Source organism: Ornithorhynchus anatinus, chromosome 2 (assembly GCF_004115215.2).
Source record: "Ornithorhynchus anatinus isolate Pmale09 chromosome 2, mOrnAna1.pri.v4, whole genome shotgun sequence".
NCBI lineage: Eukaryota > Metazoa > Chordata > Mammalia > Monotremata > Ornithorhynchidae > Ornithorhynchus > Ornithorhynchus anatinus.
In genome coordinates, this window is record NC_041729.1 from 148,632,501 (window position 1) to 148,654,357 (window position 21,857).

Consider the following 21,857-nt stretch of genomic DNA (forward strand, 5'->3'; position numbering starts at 1 on the left):
CTGTGTGACTATGGGCAAGTCACTTCACTTCTCTGTGCCTCAGTTACCTCATCTGTAAAATGGGGATTAAGACTGTGAGCCTCACGTGGGACAACCTGATCACCCTGTATTTACCCCAGCACTCAGAACAGTGCTCTGCACATAGTAAGCGCTTAACAAATACTAACATTATTAACATTATCATTATATAAGGTAGTTGGGTTGTACACAGTTTCTGTCCAAAATAGGGCTCACAGTCTTAATCCTGATTTTCCAGATGAGGTCACCAAGGCCAGAGAAGTGAAGTGACTTGCTCCAGGTCACACTGCTGACGTGGTGAAGCCAGGGTTAGAACCCAAGTCTTTCTGACTCCCAGGCCCAGGTATCCCCTAGGCCATGCTGTTGTTTCTGTAGTCCCCTTCTCAAGTGCTCAACAGAGCACTCAGTGCCCAGGGAGTGGACTCCAGAGAGCAGCGGCAGGCAGTGGAGCTCCTTACTATATATATTGGCTATTTGGTTGTGAGATTAGGAAAATTTCATCCAAAATTACAAGCCTATTGGAAATGGCACACTATGGTAATAGGTCCTTCTGACTCCCAGGCCTAAATAAATGCTTACTTTGAGTCCTCACTGTCCTTTCTGCCCCCAGACTTTTCCCTCTTTTTCACTCTGCTTCACTTTGGTGCCCAGATCTTTTTTCTGAAAAATCATTTTTGCTCACATCTCCCCCTTCATCAGAAATCTCCAATCACTGCCCATCCACCTCCACATCAAGCAGAAGCTCCTCACTATCACCTTTAAAGCACTTAATCAGTTCTCTCCCTGCTACCTATCCTGGCTTAGCTACCACTACAACCCTTCCCCACATATTTTGCTTCTCTAATGCAGCATACTTAAAAAATAATAATAATAATATTGATAGTATTAGTTCAGTGTTTACTATGTATCAAGAACTGTACTAAGCACTGGGGTAGGTAAAAGATCAGCAGATTGGACCCAATCTGTGTCCCAAATGGAGCTCATAATCTAAGAGAGAGAACAGATATTTTATCTCCACAATACAGAAGAGGAACTGAGGCCCAGAGAAGTGAAGAGATTTGCCCAAAGTCACTCAGCAAACAAGTGGCAGAGCTGGGATTAGAACCCAGGTCCTCTGGCTCCCAGGTTTGTGCTCTTTCCACTAGGCCATCCACTTCCCTGCTTACTGTGCTTCAATCTGCCCTTCCTCACCCTCAAACCCTTGGTCACACCCTCCCTCCTGCCAGGATCTCTCTTTCGGTTTATATTTGAGAAGCCACCACTTTCCCTATCTTTGAAGCACAACTAAAATCACATCTACTCCAAGAAGCCTTACCTGACTAACCTGTCAACTCCCCACCCTTTTCTCCCTTGCTTTTGCATTATCTGTACACTTGGTCTGTATCCCCTTTACTTAGAAGCAGCGTGACTCAGTGGAAAGAGCACAGGCTTGGGAGTCAGAGGTCATGGGTTCTAATCCCAGTTCCACCACTTGTCAGTTGTGTGACTTTGGGCAAGTCACTTAACTTCTCTGTGCCTCAGTTACCTCAACTGTAAAATGGGGATTACGACTGTGAACTCCACATGGGACAACCTGATTACATTGTATCCCCCCCAGTGCTTAGAACAGTGCTTGGCATATAGTAAGCATTTAACAAATAACATCATCATCATCATCTTGGATTCTCACCCCTCCCCACAGCACATAGCTACATATCCTTATACTCTCTGGCTTCCCTTGTCTGTAAATTATTTTATGTTCTGTCTCCTCGACTAGATTGAAAGCTCCTTATGGGCAAGGACTCTATCTACCCACTGCCCTGTACTCTGCAAGTACATAGTACATTGCTCTGCACGCAGTGAGCTCTCAATAAATATTACTGGTTGGCATACTATTGACTGGTGTAAGCTCATCCTCTAGACTGTAAACTGGTTGTGGGCAGGGAATGTGTCTGCTATATTATGTTGTACTCTCTCACCCTCTTGGTATGGTGCTCAGCACACAGTAAGCCCTCAATAAATGTGACTGATTGATTCAGCATTGAACAATTCCACAATTTTGGCATAATTCTACTGTAATAAATACTAGAAAGTGTTTCAGGATTGAGAACAGCATGGCCTAGTGGAAAGACCATGGGCCTGGGAGTCTGAGGACCTGGGTTCTAATCCCAGTTCTGTCAATTGCTTGCTGTGTAAGCTTGGGAAAGTTACTTACCTTCCCTAGACCTCAGTTATTCTGTTCTCCCTCCTACTTAGACTGTGAGACCCATGCAGGGCAGTGATTGTGTCCAATCTAATTAACCTGTATCTTCCTTAGTGTTTAGAACAGCATTTGACACACTAAGTGTTTAACAAACACCATTTAATAGTAATAATAATAATTAGCTTTTTTCTCTTCTCATAATATTCGAATTTTCTAATAAACAAACTAGTAAGAGAGGAATAAACAGGTCATTCTTAAATGGTACATTAACATTTTCAGCTCACTAGCACAATACTGAATTCTAATTTTTGAAAATAAATACTCAAACCTCTTTTGGAAGCAGAGGTAAGACACTGAAGGGAAGAGAAGTCCCCCCCAACATCAATATATGCCAGACGACCACTCTCCCAATCTTCAAAGCATTATTAAAGTCACACCTCCTCCAAGAGGTCTTCCCCAGTTAAGCCCTGCTTTCCCTGGCTCGTCTCCTTTCTGCATCACCTACACACCCGGATCTGTGCTCTTTGGACATTTGATATCCATCCTACCCTCAACTTGCTGTACTAAGTACGTATCTTTAAATTATATATTATAAATTCTTAATTTATATGACTGTCCGTCTGTCCCTCCAGACTGTAAGCTCATTGTGTGCAGGGAACGTGTCTGCGAACTCTGTTGTATTATGGTCTTTCACATTCTTAGTACAGAGCTCTGCACATAGTAAGTGCTCAGTAAATACCATTGATTGATTGGTTGACAGGAAGAAGAGTCTGGACTAGGGATCCTCCCTAAGGAGACCACATTTACCAAGAGGTCATAGAGAAGCATCAAGGCTTAGTGGACAGAGCACGGGCCTGGAAGTCAGAGGACCTGAGTTCTCAACCTGGCTCTGCCGCTTGTCTGCTGTGTGACCTTGGGCAAGTCACTTAACTTTTCTGGGCCTCAGTTCCCTCCTCTGCAAAATGAGAATTTGTTGCCTCTTCTCCCTCCTACTTTAGACTGTTTCTCTCTCATAGTAAGCACCTAACAATTACCACAATTATTCATTATTATTATTTGTCCTAAACAGGAACTGGGCATACCAAAGTCTTCTAGAAGATCTTTCCTTGCACATTTTCTCTACTTAGGGACTTTAAAAGTAGATTAAATGGGTCATTTCGCTCTTCTTCTCAGCTCTTCCAGGCCACCTACCTGGGATGTGCATGCTGAAAATCACTCTGCCCTCATTTCTGAGAAGAAGTTTCTCCACAAATTCCCCACACCACCTTGTTCTACTAGGAATGTAGGTGGGGGAAGCTTATGCCAGTCAAGAACTTTCTCTTAGTTTCCCCTTTCTCTGTTAATTCCAGTCCTTCTCTAAATTTAAATCTTACTTGTGAAAATGGTGCTTTTGTAAAAAATGGTGCTTGCGATTCTGGCCCAGTCTTTGAAGAGAGATACAGGGCACCCATTGCTTCCTGAATGTCTTTAAAGGCTCTGTCATCACTTGAATTCCTATGGGTTTATCTCAGCAGTGTGTGATTTCTGATTCTCATATAGATAGGATTAATCAATCAGAAGTATTTAATGAAGGTGTATTTTGTGCTCAGATTAATTTACTGAGAGTTTAGATGGTCCGAAGGAATTATGAGGCTGGATCCCTGCCCTCAAGAAATTTGCAATCTAGCAGTTATCACCTGACACTGATTTATTAAATATAAGATAAAAATAATAATAATAATAATGATGGTATTTGTTAAGCACTTACTATGTGCAGAGCACTGTTCTAAGCGCTGGGGTAGATAAGGGTAATCAGGTTTTCTCACGTGAGGCTCACAGTCTTCATCCCCATTTTACAGATGAGGTAACTGAGGCACAGAGATATTAAGTGACTTGCCCACGGTAATCGAAATAGCACTACATCTGCTGGGTCTGCAGAGTCCAAGTGGAAGGCTAAGAAAACATTCGGTTAATTTGTTCCTTCAATCAACATTATTTATTGAGCACTATGTACAGAGTTCTGTATTAAACGCATGGAAGAGTTCAATACAACAGAATTAGCAGACACCTTTCCTGCCCATAACGTGTTTACAGTCTAGAGAGGAAGATATATATTAACATGAAGACGATCCAAATATGAGAGAGAGTTCAAAAGTCCAATTTTGTCTAATGAGCCTCAAAATCAACAGAATCTCAGCCTTCACCACGAGGGTTCATTCATTTAATCATGTTTATTGAGCACTTACTGTGTGCAGAGCACTGTGCTAAATGAACCTGGCCTAGGGAAAGAGCATGGGACTTGGACTTCGAAGCCCTGCGTTCTAGCCCCAGATCTTCCTTGACTTGCTGTGCTGTCTTGGGAAAACCACTTTACTTTTCTGTGCCTCAGGTTTCCCATCTGTGAAATTGCGATTAAAACCCTTGCTTTCCTCACCTCTTACACTGAAAGCTCTGGATGGGCCAGATATGGTGTCTTATTTGATTATCTTTTGTATACCCCTGGCTTTAGCACTCAGGGCTTTGGATATAGTAGTAAACATACCACAGATCATTACTGAAATTCCACAGGTCTACTTTCCTTCCCAATTTAGAAGTAATTTCCATCATGTAAACATTCCAAAAGTGTTCATATTTGCCCACAAGCAGCACTGCAGGTTAGAGGGTGCTCTGTGGGCAGATTCTAAATGGAAGCAGTCACGTGGCATGACACAACTTGTCTGTGTGCCCTTGAAGTACTTTGAGTCTCACCTCAACCCCACAGCACTTATGTACATAGACTCCTATTCTACTATTTCCTCCATTTGGGCTTTATTTTAATGCCTGCCACCCAATTTTAATGCCTGCCACCACTGTAGGCTGTAAGCTCCTTGGGGACGAGGATTGTCTCTACCAACTCTATTTTTTTATATGGTATTTGTTATGCTCTTACTATGTGTCAGGCACTCTTCTAAGCACTAGGGTAGAATACAAGGTAATCAATTTGGACACACTCCATGTCCCACATGGGGCTCAGTTACATGGGGCCACTGCGGCACAGAGAAGTTAACTGACTTGCCCAAGGTTGTACAGCAGAGACTTGGTGGAGCCAGGACTGGAACCCATGTCTTTCTGATTCCCAGGTCCATGCTCTATCCACTAGGTCACGCTGCTGGTGGATAGACCCACAGTTACTCTCCCCCAAACTCAAAGCATCTCCTCCAAGAGGCCTTCCCTGACTAAGCTCTCCTTTCCTCTTCTCCCAGGCCCTTCTGCAGGTCCCTGACTTGCCCCCTTTATTCATCCCGGCTCCCAGCCCCACAGCCCTCATGTACATATCTATAATTTATTTATGTATAATCATAATAATGTTGGCATTTGTTAAGCACTTACTATGTGCAGAGCACTGTTCTAAGCGCTGGGGAAGATACAAGATAATCAGGTTGTCCCACGTGAGGCTCACAGTTAATCCCCATTTTACAGATGAGGTAACTAAGGCACAGAGAAGTTAAGTGACTTGCCCACCGTCACACAGCTGACAAGTGGCAGATACAGGATTCGAACCCATAACCGCTGACTCTCAAGCCCGGGCTCTTTATGTTATGTATGTTAATGCCTTTCTCCCCCTCTAGACTGTAAGCTTGCTGTGGGCAGGGAATGTGGGGTTTTTGTTGTACTGTACCTTTCCAAGTGCTTGGTACAGTGCTCTGCGCACAGTAAGTGCTCAATAAATATAACTGACTGTTACCATTAATTGCCTTCCAAACTCTAAGAAGGGGACCTGACTCAGTGGAAAGAGCATGGGCTTTGGAGTCAGGACTCATGAGTTCGAATCCCAGCTCTGCCACTTGTCGGCTGTGTGACTGTGGGCAAGTCACTTAACTTCTCTGTGCCTCAGTTCCCTCATCTGTAAAATGGGGATTAAGACTGTGAGCCCCACGTGGGACAACCTGATTCCCCTATGTCTACCCCAGCGCTTAGAACAGTGCTCGGCACATAGTAAGCGCTTAACAAATACCAACATTATTATTATTATTATTATTTAAGGACAAATGAGGTTTTTGAACATAGAACTTCAATGCAATCCTTTCTTTTTCACCTAATGCCCCTAGTTGGAAGGTAAGATTGGCAATAGTCCCTTACACAATTTTTTTTTTTTTGGCAGGAATTCCTCCTTGAGGTTTTGGATCAGCTCCAATCCCAGCAAGGCAGAAAGCAGGGGACTGATGCTTATTTCCCAGGCATAAGATAGAACCACTCCCACAAGGAAGTCTCAGAACATGGGGGCTGAGAATGGAATGGTGTGGTAAGGAAAATTTTACCCACTCCAAGTGAGGGCATTTGGGGCCACTGAAAGGAAGGATTTGGAAAGCGAATTATAGAGAATGTTAGGAGACTGGAGCATAAAGAGGCTTTTGGTGTCAGAGAAAGGGAACGATGTAGAGTCTGGACTAGATTGAAAACTCAAGGAACCTTAACTGAAGCAGTTGAGTTTTCTGTCTAAAAGGTTGGAACATTTTATAATTCTCTGTGGTAAATTATATTCCTGACATTTAATTTAAAAGTGCAAAAACAATGTATTATCAACAAAACTTAACTTTAAAGTGTTTGTAGATTTAACATTTAGAAAATGCCACATAGTAAAAAAGTCCAAATTAATGATATTAACTGTATGAGGATAGTATAAAGAAGGGTAATGAAAAAACAATAATAGCCATATAAGTATTTGCAACTCTCTCACTTAAATTTCTTGGCATTATATTCTTATTAATTTAAGCAGCCTTGTTCGTTTCTTATTATATATCAAAACCAAACTCCTCACCTTCCCACCCAAACCCTGTCCTCCCTATTACTGTACATAATACCACTATCCTCACTATCTCACCAGTCTGTAACCTTGGAATTATCCTCAAGTCATTCATTCAGTCGTATTTATTGAGAGCTTACTGTGTGTTTAGCATCGCACTAAGCGCTTAGGAAAGTACAATATAACAACTCATCTCTCTCATACAATCCACATATTCAATGAGTCACCCAATCCTGTGGGTTCTACCTTCACAACATCACTAAATCTGTCCTTTCCTCTCCATCCAAACTTCTACTTCGCTGACTGATCCATGCACTTATCTTATCCCACCTGGATTAGTGCATCTGTCCCTTTGCCGATCTTCCTGCCTCCCGTCTCTCTCTGCTCCAGTCCATATTTTGCTGCCCGGATCAAAAACAAAAGCACATTTAATCCATGTCTCCTTCAGAACCACCCACTGATAACTCATCCACCTCTGCAACACATAGAACTCCTTACCTTTGGCTTTAAAGCACTCAATCAGCTCCCTCCCTCCTATCTTACCTCCATGATTTCCTACTATAGCCCAACCCTCACACTTCGCTCCTCTAGCACCAGCTTTCTCATTGTACCTCCATCTCCTCTAGCTCACCAGCAAACGCCTTCCCATATCCTCCCTCCCCTTCCGTACTTGCCAAACCACAATTCTTCCAACCTTCAAAGCTTTATTATGATCACATCTTTTCCAACAAGCATTCCCCAATTACACTCTCTCTTCCTGACTCCCTCCTCTTTATTCACCACCTATGCACTTAGATCTGTACCCTCTGAATATTTGGTATCCACCCCACCCTCAGCCTCACCTCGCTTACGTACATTTCCCTAATTGATTTATATGAATGTTGGTCTCCTCCTCCAAACTGGAAGCTCACTGTAAGCAGGGAATGTGTCTACTAACTTAATTGTATTATACTTTCCCAAGAACTTAACACGTGTTCTGCCCATGGAAAGTGCTCAATAAATACTACTGATTGGGTTCATGAAGTTCAGGGGTCACCTGATATAGTCTGTGACCTCTTTCGAGTATCTGTTGTCAATTTTGGCAAAACTCTGAAATCATTCCTACCAACAAATCAGCAGTGTTTGAGTACTTATGGTGTACAGAGCAAACAAACCTTGGCGAGGACATCAAACTGTTCTTTTCCAACTTGCCATCTGAAATATTAGGTGACTAAAACTGTGCCCAGATTGTGGTTTGATGGGTCTGAATAACACATTTTATTCTATATGAAACACTGTCACTGATAAATTATACAAGGGAGAAGTTTATAAAAACTGAAATAAATAGAAGGTCAGTGCCCTAGCTGCCAAAGTTATAAACTGATGTGTTCGGTTGGAAATTCTCCAAGTGAAAAAAAAAGTAATAATGATTAAGCATTGTGCAAAGTACATATGAAGACAAATAGCTAGGTTATCTGGAGAAGTGTTTAGTGAATTTTCAGTAATGCTAATGCCAAAGAAAAAGAACCTGAACAACAAAAATCACTGCTCCTGTGGAAAGGTCCTTCCTTCGGGTTATGAACATAATCTTGGGGCAAATCTGACCTTAGCAAATGATTTAAATGACCAATCCAAAGTCACTAGTTAGTGTGCAGCACAGCCCAGACTCTAAGGATCTCTGCTTTACTGGAAAAATGAAAGGTAATATTTCTCACACACAATGGAAAAATGAGCATTACAGCAAATTTTGCAAAGAACAGCAGGGCTCTTTGGGGATGGATCTCATTAGGTTTAGGATCCTGTAAGGCAGAATCTTGACTCTGTAACTTTGTGTAATTAGTACAGCTCTGGGGACTGCTTCATATAGGTTGTATTGTACTGTACTCTCCCAAGCACTTAGTACACTGCTTTGCACACAGTAAACCCTCAATAAATACATTTGAATGAATGAATGAGTATAGGTTCTTAATTAACATAATGAACATTAATTAACATTACCCTTGCCGACATACCATTAACAAAATAGGAAGCTCAGGATTAATCAATCAACATTATTTACTGAGCACTTACTGCATTCAGACCACTTTTCTAAGTACTTGGGAAAGCATAATACAACAGAGTTGACAGACACATTCCCTGCCCACAGTGAGATTACAGTGTAGCGGGGGAGAATGACAGTAATATTATATATTACTTTTATATATATATACTTATATTATATAATATTACTTATATATAATATATATATTATATATTTTAAGATCGCATAATCCAACCCACATATTCAATTCATCATTAAATCCTGTCAGCTTGACCTTCCCAACATTGCTAAAATCCACTTTCTTCTCCATCCAAACTGCAACCACATTAATCCAATCACTCATCCTATGCCATCTTGATTACTGCAGCAGCCCCTTTGCTGACCTTCCAGTCTCCTTTCTCTTCCCACTCCAGTCCATACTTCATTCTGCTGCCCTGATCATTTTTCTACAAAAACATTCAGGACATGTCAACCCGCTCCTCAAAAAACTCCAGTGGTTACCCATGCACTTCTGCATCAAATAGAAACTCCTTACTACCTGCTTTAAAGCACTCAATCACCTCGCCCCCTTCTACCTCCACGCTACTCTCTTATTACAACCCAGCCTGCACACTTCACTCCTCTAATGTTAACCTTCTCACTGTTCCTCAATCTCGTCTCACCACCAACTTCTCATTCAGGTCCTGCCTCCGGTCTGGAATGCCCTTCCCCTCCCTCATATCCAACAGACAATTACTCTTCCCCTCTTCAAAACCTTATTGAAGTCACATCTCCTCCAAGAGGCCTTCCCTGACTAAGCCCTCCTTTCCTCTTTTCCCTTCTGTTTCACTTGACTTACTCCTTTTACTCATCCTCTGTCCCAGCCTCACAGCACTTATATACATACCTGTCATTTATTTATATTAATGTCTGTCTCCCACTCTAGAATGTAAACTCGTTATGGGCATGAATGTAGCAGTTATACTGTTATATTGTACTCCCCCAAGCACTTAGTATGGGGCTCTGCACACCGTAAGCACTCAGTAAATACATTTGGCTGATTTACTTACTTTACATAAAATAGAAGGGAGAAGAAGCCAGGGAAAAAAGGGCTTAATCGGGGAAGGCCTGATCAATCAATCACTGTTATTTATTAAACACTTACTCTTTGCAGAACACTGAACTAAGCTCCTAGGAAGTATACAACAGAGTAGGCACCCACATTCCCTGCCCTCAATGAGCTTACAGTCTAGAGATGACAGAAGAAAGAACTTCCCAACTTCTGGGCAGCTGTGACAGGACCATGGTGGGATTTGAGACTTTGTGGAATTAGGATGAGAATGGAAGACTATGGAATTCCTGCTCCTCAAACACTCCATGAGCATTATTCCCTGCCCCTATGCAAAGAAGGAAAAGAAAGAGAATAAAAAAAGGCCCTTATCTTCAACTGAGGCTAAAATGGTAAACTGCAAAAATCGATACAAAGATGAAAGAATCTAAAAATTCGGAAAGGAGACTGAGAACAACACAGTCATGTAACAAAGTTAAAAAGGGTATCCCATAAAATGCAGAGCTCCCCAAACTTGCCATTGATCTTTCCAGTACCCAACGGCAGCCTACCCATTCCTAAATGAGGAGATAGCTTCTGGTCAGAAGGCAGGGAGATTTTCACTAGGGAGGAAGGGCCCACCAGCGCTTCATTCCCTTCTCATCTCACTGCTCCCTCAGGCTGTCAGGAAAAGCTGAAATGACTTTTGGTCTAATCAATCAAATAATCAATCAATCACTAGCATTTACTGGATCCTTACTGTACGTGAATCACTGTTCTAAAGCACTTAGGAGAGTTCTAACAGGTTTGTAACCCCATTCCCTGGCCACAACTAGCTTACTCCACCCTTGCTGCTCATACGACAACACAACTGATAGCAAGGAGTGTCAGTAGCTTGAAGGAAGGACAATTCCAACGGGCTGAATTTTATTCAAATTCCTACTTGCCTGGAACCATATTCCTTGTCTGCTAAAGTTTAATTTCCTTGAGGCCAGATGCCTGAAGATCTGGGCTGATTGCACAATTGGGATAGCCTTAATGATCTTAAGGCTAATTCAAAAATAGGGATGCTAAGTAATTAGCATGGCTAAGGGGAAATAGCACAGGCCTGAGAGTCAGAGGACTGGCATTCTAATATCGGCTCCACCACTTGTCTGCTGTGTGATCTTGGGCAAGTCACTCAACTTCTTGGTGCCTCAGTTAAAATGGTGAGTCTGTAAAATGGGGACGAAGACTGTAAGCCCCCTGTGTGCGACAGGGACTCTGTTAACCCAATTATCTTGTATCGACCCCAGTGTTTAGTACAGTACCTGGGACAAAGTAAGCACTTAACAAATACCATAGAAAATATCTGGAGAGCATTTACTTAAAATACATGCCATTGTTAAGATTTTAATAATAATGTTGGTATTTGTTAAGCGCTTACTATATGCAGAGCACTGTTATAAGCGCTGGGGTAGACATAGGGGAATCAGGTTGTCCCACGTGGGGCTCACAGTCTTAATCCCCATTTTAAAGATGAGGGAACTGAGGCACAGAGAAGTGAAGTGACTTGCCCACAGTCACACAGCTGACAAGTGGCAGAGCTGGGATTTGAACTCATGAGCCCTGACTCCAAAGCCCGTGCTCTTTCCACTGAGCCACGCTGTCCTATTCCATATAGTTTCTTTCCAAAGCTGACAGATCAATATGATTTACTTGCCGTTGGAATTATTTTTGGATTAGAAACTAAATAGAAAGTGGATACTGATGTGATCAAAGCTGACTTTGTAAAATCACACTTCCTCCTACAGGCCTTCCCTGACTAAGCGCTCATTTGCCCTATTCACCCTTCCTTCTGCGCTCAACTAAGCATTTGTAGCTGTATCCCTTGAGCACTTGATATTCATTCCACCCTCAGCCCTGCAGCACTTCCATACATGAAGTTGTACTCCAATATCTCCCATATCTAGAATCCATTTTAATGTCTGTCTCTCCTTCTAAACTGTAGGATCCTTGTCGGAAGGCTTCATGTCTACCATCTTCATTGCAGCGCATGGTCCCACGCTCTTAACCCAGTGCTCTGCACATGGCATGTGCTCAATAAATTCCATCAATTGATGAATTTAAGCAAATTTACAATTTGACAGCATCGAGGACAAGTACAAGTCAATACATCAGTCTGTTAATCAAACAGCTAAATCAGGGCTTGCTGTTGTCTTATGCTGTCGAGTCGTGTCCGACCCATAGCAATGCCATGGACACATCTCTCCCAGAAAGCCCCACCTCCATCTGCAATCGTTCTGGTAGTGGATCCAGAGAGTTTTCTCGGTAAAAGTACGGAAGCAGTTTACCACTGCCTCCTTCCGCACAGTACACAACTCTCTCCCATGCCGCTGCTGCCCAGCACAGGTGAGTTTTGACTTGTAGCAGATTGCCTTTCACTCGCTAGCCACTGTCCAAGCTAGGAATGGAATGGATATACCTCTGCCTGTTTCTCCTTCCCATAGTCGAGATTGGTATAGAACTGGAAACTCTCCAGGTGCGACCCTGATAGGCAAGTTCAGGGCTTAGCATACAGTTTTGTGCCTTACGCCGGTCAAGTCACCTCCAAACCATAGCGACTCCTGGACATATCTCTCCCAGAACACCCCGCTCTCCTCTGCAATCATTCTGGTAGCGTATCCATAGAGTTTTCTTGGTAAAAATAAGTAACTGGTGAACCATTGCCGTCTTCTGCACAGTAAACTTGATGCTCCACATTTGACTCTCTCCCATGCTTCTGCTGTACAGCAAAGGTGAGGCTTGACTTGTAGCAGATGGCCTTCCACTCCCTAGCCACTGCCCAAGCTAGGAATGTAATGGGTAAGCCTCTGCTCGACTCTCCCTCCCAGAGCCGAGACTGGCAGAATCCTGGAAACTCTCCAGGTACCATCCTGAGAGGGGTAGCATACAGTAGACACTCAGTAAGTGCTGTTCATGAAGGAAGGTGATGATCATGAAGTCATTTTAAATCAGATAAATACTCCCCAGATGGACTGCTCTCCATCTTCATATCCAACAGGTGATCACTCTCACCATCTTCAAAGCCTGACTGAAGGCACATCCTCTTCAAGAGAGTTTCCCCAATGAGGCACTCATTTCCTCTTTTCCCACTCCCTCTCGAGTTTCCTTTCACTTGGATTTGCACCCTTTATTCACCCCTCCTTCAGCCCCACGTGAGCCCCACGTGGGACAGGGGACTTTGCCCAATGTGATTTGCTCATATCCACCTTAGTGCTTAGTACAGTGCCTGGCACATAATAGATGATTAACAAATACCATTATTATTATTAATGTGTACATATTAATAATTTGCTTATTTATATTGATGTCTGTCTCCCCCTCTAGAGTGTGAGTTCGTGGTTGGCAGGGAACGTGTCTATCAAGTCTGTTATACTGTATTCTCCTAATTGCTTAGTACAGTGCTCTGCCCACAGTAGACACTCAATAAATTTGACTGACTGATTTATCTGATGTATGAATATATCTCACAGTGTCATTAAAGCCACTTTTTCCAGGCATACACATAGATTTTATGGGAGATCCAATCTTCAAAACTCTAAACAGTTCATAAGAGCATGTCAGTCCTTTATATTATTTATGGCCCTCCATGTGTATTTATTATTTTACTCATCGAACAATATACAGTAAACCCCATTTGCACTGAGAGAAACATCACCCAAATGCATAGAATTGTACATACCACCCCTAAACAATAGCTACTTCACTAAAGAAAATAACAGCTATTTGTCCTCTTTCAGCTCTAACCAACCACAGATATTCCCCATTGGCTTTTGTCATCTCGATTCTAACTCTGTCAGAAATATCCTTGAATTGGTTATAAGCAGTTCTGTCATTTCACAAATTGCCCTTTGTCCCCCTGAACCTTGGCCCCAAAACAAGATTTAAAAAGTAACCATTTTTGAATAGCAGAAAGATTTACAGACCTCCATCCGTCCTTTGGGAGATAACTGAAGGCTCCATCAACAACGCTGGCGAAGAACTGCCCTCCGGTGATGAAGAGGGTGTTGATGGTTACTAATCTGCCTCGCAAATGGGGCGGAGCCACCTCAGCGATGTATACAGGGACTGTCATGGAAGCTATACCTACAAAGGAAGCGATGACAAATAAAACACATGGACAATCAAACACATGTGGTTCAAAATCTTTAAACTTGGCAGTCCACATAGATCTTGTGGTTTGGTTTCTGACATTTTGTTACCAAAAATTTCTAGACTGTAAGCTCACTGTGGACAGGGAACATGTCTATCAACTCTGTTATACTGGACTCTCCCAAACGTTTAATAGTGAAGCTTGTTGTGGGCAGGGAATGAGTCTGTTCATTGTTATATTGTATTCTCCCGAGGGCTTAGTACAGTGCTCTGCACACAGTAAGTACTCAATACAATTGACTGACTGGTTTAATACAGTGCTCTGCACACAGTAAGTACTCGATAAACACCAATCTATTAATCTATTGTAATTATTGACCACTAACTGTGTGCAGAGCACTGTATTAAACACTTGGAAGAGTTAAAATGTAATAGAGTTGACAGACATTCCCCGCCTCAGCCAATCATATTTATTGAGCACTTACTCTGTGCAGAGTACGGAACTAATCACTTAGGAGAGTACAATAGGACAATAAATGGACCCATTCCCAACCCAAAACGAGCTTAGAGCCTAGACGGAGACACCCATTAATACAAATATATAAATTACAGATTTATGGGACTAAAGGAAGGGTAAATAAATGGAACAAATCCAAGTGCAAGGGTGACACAGAAGGGAGTGGAAGAAGAGGAAAGGAGGGAGTAGTCATGGAAGGCCTCTTGGAGGAGATGTGCCTTCGATAATCTTTGAAGATACGGAGATTGACTGTCTGTTGGATATGAATAGGGAAGATATTCCAGGGCAGAGACAGGATGTGGTGAGAGGTGAGGGATGAGATAGATGAAATCAAGGAACACTGAGTAGGTGGGGATTAGAGGACCAAAGCACATGGGTTGGGTTGTAGTAAGAGAACAGTGAAGTAAGGTAAGAGGGGGCAAGGCGATATAGAGAGCTTTAAAGCCGACTATAAGGAGCTTCTGTTTGATGACTGAATAAATATAACTGACTGAAAAAATCAAGAGGAAAAAACTTCCTCCACTTCTTAAAGAATTTCAAATAGCTAACTCTATTAGGTTACTTCAAGAAGAGAAGCAAAGTTGGGGACACCAGAGACAGCTGTGCAGATGAGGAAAAACTCAAAGTAAAATAGAAATCTACCAAAGTTTTTATCACATAATTAATTCTAGCAAGCCACTGCAAGGTGAGATGAGCCTTACAACTTTATAGCTCAGACAAATGTAATGGCATAATAAAGACTCTGAAAATTTGGAAAATCTGTTTGGAGTAGAATGTAATTAGTGTTCATTTTTATCCACCCTCACAGAAATATAATCAAGCAGTGGTGGAAATGGGAAATTATTCACGCTAAAAACACTTATTGAACATTGTTCAATCATTTTTAAAGTATCAGGTGGTGTGCATAGAGGTAGGGCTGTGTTCGAGTATATTCCTCGCTTATTTCTTCCAAAGCAATCAAGTTCCATAGGGGCTACCATTTTAAAGGATGAGCCCTTCCTAGATTATTTTCTGAATCCACAAAATCAGTGGGCTGATCATGGAAGCCTCCTTTTATTAGAGAAGCAGTGAGCCTTGTGGAAAGAGCACAGGACGGGATTCAGAAGACCTGAAGTCTAACCACAGTTCCGCCACTTATCTGCTGTGTGACCTTGTGGACTTCTGTGTGCCTCAGTCCACATCTGCAATATGGGGACTCAAAACCGATTCTCCATCCTACTTGGGCTGTGAACCCCATGTGATTCACATGATTGTCTTTTATGTGCTCCAGTACTCAACAATAATAATAATAATAATGTTGGTATTTGTTAAGCGCTTACTATGTGCCAAGCACTGTTCTAAGTGCTGGGGTAGACACAGGGGAATCAGGTTGTCCCACGTGGGGCTCACAGTCTTAATCCCCATTTTACAGATGAGGTAACTGAGGCACTGAGAAGTTAAGTGACTTGCCCAAAGTCACACAGCTGACAAGTGGCCGAGCCGGGATTCGAACCCATGACCTCTGACTCCAAAGCCTGGGCTCTTTCCACTGAGCCACGCCGCTTCTCAACATATAGTAAGAGCTTAACAAATACTATTATCATTATTATTTTACAATATCCCAGTCATCACCCTTAGTACGTACAAATTTCATTCTTATCCTCAGAGCCTCTGTACCTACACACATTTATTTTTATATTCCAATATTTATTCAGCAATTGTATCCCTATATGGTGGTACTACTTTCTGTTATATCCTGGATCTTCCTCTTAACCTAAATATCTGTAAATACTTCTTGTCCGTCTCTCCTTATTATTAAATTATCAGCTCCTAGAAAGAGGAAAATGTGCCAAGCTTATTTCTTATTCTCAAGCTCTAAGTACAGTCCTCATTACTCAGTAGGTGCTTAATAAATGTAATTGATGGATAAAAATGTTGATGAATGTCCTCATATGCAGTTTGGGGCTTTCCACTCAAAACTTGTAATTTATATAATCTGTAACTCACAATCTGAAAAACTGTTAATAAAAAAATGTTTCTTTCATAAAAATAGGCAAAATAATCCATTCTCCAGCCAATGTTGGGCAGTTTCTATAATCCTCATTTTGACCTCTTTTTAATTCCCCAACAAAGAACCTATGTGATTTCTCACAATTCCAGATTATTCTCTATTCTGTCACCTCCTCTAGGCTGTAGGCTCATTGTGGGCAGGGAATATGTGTACTTATTGATATATTATATTCTCCCAATCTCTTAGTACAGTGCTCTGCACACAGCAAGCACCAAAATAGCCAAACAGAATGTTATGCTATCCCTGCAACATCTTCAGTCACCATGATACCACTAGACTCTCAGAAAGATAAACAGTCCAAAATTGAGGCTATATTAATACGTTAGTGGGGAGGAATGTCAACCAAGAAATGCAAAGGCTGAGCTTACCATGAAATAAATCAGGCTCTCTGGCTTGCCTAATCAGAATGCAAGGTCTAAGGTTTTGCTGAGAGAACAGAGTGGAAAAGACTTTACACTGAAATAACCCAATTAGCATACCCAGCTCATTCAATTACTCATTCATTCATTCAGCAGTACTAGGGGGAGAGGGCAGCTGTACTTGGCCCGGCCACGACCCAGGAATATGAGGTGTATGGGCACAGGCCAGCCTCAGTCGATGATTCACTGAAGCTACATTGGACTACAGAAGTCCAGGTTTGATGGCTTTTAACCAGACATTGATGCCTTGTGACAGACAATGATAATAATAACATAATGATGACATCTGTTAAGCGCTTACTGTCTGCCAGGCACTGCATTAAGAAGCAGCATGGCGTAGTGGATAGAGCACGGGCCTGGGAGTCAGAGGTCATGGGTTCTAATCCAGGCTCCACCACTCCACCACTTGTCTGCTCTGTGACCCTGGGCAAGTCACTTCACTTCTTTGTGGCTCAGTTACCTCATTTGTAAAATGGGGATTAAGACAGTGATCCCCACATGGGACAACCTGATTATCTCTACCCCAGCATTTACAACAGTGCTTGGCACATAGTAAGCGCTTCACAAATACCATAATTATCATATAAGCAAATCGGGTTGGGCACAATCCCTGCCCCACGTAGGGTTCACAGTCTCAATCCCCATTTTACAGATGAGGGAACTGAGGCCCAGAGAAGTGAAGTATCTTGCCCAAAGCCACACAGCAGACAAGCAGCGGAGCTGGCATTAGAACTCATGACCTTCTGACTCCTAGGCCAGTGCTCTATCCATTACGTCGTGCTGCTTCCTATGGTAATGACAAGGTAATGACAAGTCATGATTGATGTATAGGAAACAAAGGGTAAGACTGGGGGCCACATGGTATTTTGCTGCAGAGGGGCCTGGGCTAGTGAATGCAGCCATGGGGCTACTCATGGAACTGGTTGAGTGGAGCCAGTAAATCAATCAATCAATCATTATTGATTGAATGCTTATTGTATGCAGAGCGCCGAACTAAGTGCTTGGGAGAGTGCAAAATAATAATATAGCAGAGTTGGTAGACATTCTCTACCCATAAGAAGCTTACAGTCTAAAGGAGGAGACAGGAATTAAAATAAATTATGGCTAAATACATAAATGCTCTGGGGCTGAAGGTGGAGTGTTAAGGGTGCAAATCCCAGAACAAGGCAAATGCAGAGGAAGACGGAGTAAGGGAAATGAGGGCTTAGTCGGGGAAGGCCGCTATAGAGGAGACATGATTTTAATAACGCTTTGAAAGTGGGGAAACAGGATGTGAGCAAGGGATAGGTGGTGAGATAGATGAGATCAAAGGACATTGAGTAGGTTGGTGTTAGAGGAGTGAAGTGAGTGTACTGGGCTGTTTTAGTAAGTCAGAGAAGGAAGAGAAGAGGGGCAAGATGATTGCTTTAAAGCCGATGGTAAGGAGTTTTTGTTTGATGTGGCGCTGGATGGGCAACCACTGGAAGTTTTTGAGGAGTAGGGAAACACGGACTGAATGTTTTTGTACAAAAATGATCCAGGCAGCAGAGTGAAGTATGGACAGGATTGGAGAGAGACAGGATATTGTAAATTCCCCTCTAGATTATAAACTCGTTGTGGGCAGGGAACGTCTGTTTAGCGTGGCTCAATGGAAAGAGCACAGGCTGGGAGTCAGAGGTCATGGGTTCTAATCATGGCTCCGCCTGTCAGCTGTGTGACTTTGGGCAAGTCCCTTCACTTCTCTGTGCCTCAGTGACCTCATCTGTAAAATGGGGATTAAGATGGTGAGCCTCACCTGGGACAACCTGTTTAGCTCGTATCCCCTCCAGCGCCTAGAACAGTGCTTAGCACATAGTAAGTGCTTAACAAATGCCATCAACATCATTGTTGTACTCTCCCAAGTGCTTAGTACAGCGCTGTGCACACATTAAACACTCAATAAATACAACTGAATAAGGCAGGGAGGTCGGTGAGGAGGTTGATGCAGTAGTCAAAGCAGGACAGAGCATTTGGATCAATGTGGTAGCAGTTTGGATGGAGAGGAAAGGGTGAATTTTAACAATGCTGTGATCCAGGCCAGCCTGGTTCTTCCCAGGGAAGGAGGAGCCAATTAATTGCTTGTTGAACTGCTTAACTGTTCTAAGAATGGCACATGAGATTTTTTTTCTCCCTCTGTGATGAGCGTTTGAATAACTTACATAACTAAATGAAAAGTCCAATAAAAGCCATGCAAATTAGACTGTATTATTCATGTGTGGTATAAATGGATATTCAGAATAAACCAAGTTCACATAGAATAATTAAAGTAATGAAAACAGCCTTTGACAATTCCTGATGATAGATTCCAAACTGAACTGAAGTATGAATATATTAAGAATGAATATAAAACTTTAGGTGGAAAAGGACAATTTATAAAATCTACCTAAGAAGACTCAAATTTAATAAAACTAATAATTATGGGATTGTAAGTGCTTACTATGTGCCAGGCCCTGTTCTAAGCACTGGGGAAGATATGAGATAATCAAAACACGCCCACGTCTCCCCCATCCTAAAAAAACCCGCTCTTGACCCCACTTCCCCCTCCAGTTATCGTCCTATCTCCCTACTACCCTTCCTTTCCAAAATCTTAGAACGAGTCGTCTACAATCGATGCCTAGAATTCCTTAACTCCCATTCTCTCCTAGACCCCCTCCAATCTGGCTTCCGTCCCCTCCACTCTACCGAGACTGCTCTCTCTAAGGTCACCCATGACCTCCTTCTTGCCAAATCCAATGGCTCCTACTCCATTCTGATCCTCCTTGACCTCTCTGCTGCCTTTGACACTGTCGACCATCCCCTCCTCCTCCGTACCTTATCTCACCTTGGCTTCACGGACTCTGTCCTCTCCTGGTTCTCCTCTTACCTCTCTGGCCGATCATTCTCGGTCTCCTACGCTGGAGCCTCCTCCCCCTCCCATCCTTTAACTGTTGGAGTTCCTCAAGGGTCAATTCTTGGCCCTCTTCTGTTCTCCATTTACACTCACTCCCTCGGTGAACTCATTCGCTCTCACGGCTTTGACTACCATCTCTACGCAGATGACACGCAGATCTACATCTCCGCCCCTGTCCTCTCCCCCTCCCTTCAGGCTCGCATCTCCTCCTGCCTCCGGGACATCTCCACCTGGATGTCTGCCCGCCACCTAAAACTCAACATGAGCAAGACTGAGCTCCTCATCTTCCCTCCCAAGCCCGGTCCGCTCCCAGACTTCTCCATCACCGTGGATGGCACGACCATCCTTCCCGTCCCGCAGGCCCGCAATCTCGGTGTCATCCTTGACTCGTCCCTCTCGTTCACCCCACACATCCTATCCGTTACCAAGACCTGCCGGTTTCACCTCTACAATATCGCCAAGATCCGCCCTTTCCTCTCCACCCAGACGGCTACCTTACTATTACGGGCTCTCGTTATATCCCGGCTAGACTACTGTGTCAGCCTTCTCTCTGACCTCCCTTCCTCCTCTCTCGCCCCGCTCCGGTCTATTCTTCACTCCGCTGCCCGGCTCATCTTCCTGCAGAAACGATCTGGGCATGTCACTCCCCCTCTTAAACAACTCCAGTGGTTGCCTATCGACCTCCGCTCCAAACAAAAACTCCTCACTCTAGGCTTCAAGGCTCTCCATCACCTTGCCCCTTCCTACCTCTCCTCCCTTCTCTCTTTCTACCGCCCACCCCGCACGCTCCGCTCCTCTGCCGCCCACCTCCTCGCCGTCCCTCGGTCTCGCCTATCCCGCCGTCGACCCCTGGGTCACGTCCTCCCGCGGTCCTGGAACGCCCTCCCTCCTCACCTCCGCCAAACTGATTCTCTTTCCCTCTTCAAAACCTTACTTAAAAATCACCTCCTCCAAGAGGCCTTCCCAGACTGAGCTCCTCTTCCCCCTCTACTCCCTCTGCCATCCCCCCTTTACCTCTCCGCAGCTAAAGCCTCATTTTCCCCTTTTCCCTCTGCTCCTCCACCTCTCCCTTCCCATCCCCACAGCACTGTACCCGTCCGCTCAACTGTATATATTTTCGTTACCCTATTTATTTTGTTAATGAATTGTACATCGCCTCGATTCTATTTAGTTGCCATTGTTTTTACGAGATGTTCTTCCCCTTGACGCTGTTTAGTGCCATTGTTCTTGTCTGTCCGTCTCCCCCGATTAGACTGTAAGCCCGTCAAACGGCAGGGACTGTCTCTATCTGTTGCCGACTTGTTCATCCCAAGCGCTTAGTACAGTGCTCTGCACATAGTAAGCGCTCAATAAATACTATTGAATGAATGAATGAATGAAAGTTGGATATAGTCCCTGTCCCACAATAGGTTTCACAGTCTTAATTTCCATTTTACAGATGAGGTAATTGAGGCACAGAAAAGTGAAGTGACTTGCCCAAGGTCACAGAGCAGACACAGGGTGGAACCGGGATTAGAACACAGGTCCTTCTGACTCCCAGGACTGTGCTCTATCCATTAGGCCATATTGCTTAGTACAGTATGGTCTACTTAATTGAAAAATGAACACAAAGTTTGACTCATGGAGTGTACTCAGGAAAACTCAACTCAAAACCTAAGGTGAAACACATTTCCTAGAGTCGCCTGCTGCCAGGAGGGAATCACTACCCACTACCCACATTTCCCACATGATCCAAAACTAACCTCCATAAAGTGAGTTTTCTAGTCAGTGGTATTTACTGAGCGTTTACTGTGTGCAGAACACTGTATTAAGAGCTTGGA

At 43.2% G+C, this 21,857-nt stretch overlaps 1 protein-coding gene and 1 non-coding gene across 2 annotated transcripts in view; both read right to left on the reverse strand.

Moving 5' to 3' along the window:
- The window catches only part of SLC2A13 (solute carrier family 2 member 13), a 426,989-nt gene that overhangs the window by 351,501 nt on the left and 53,631 nt on the right, over positions 1–21,857 (reverse strand). Inside the window, exon 3 of the mRNA XM_029047238.1 lies at positions 13,978–14,137. Within this exon, the coding sequence (XP_028903071.1) occupies positions 13,978–14,137 (160 nt within the window). The remainder of the gene's footprint in view (positions 1–13,977; positions 14,138–21,857) is intronic.
- On the reverse strand, positions 12,797–12,934 carry LOC114809614. Its single transcript, XR_003757390.1, has one exon. It is a non-coding gene; the product is annotated as a small nucleolar RNA SNORA7 (small nucleolar RNA).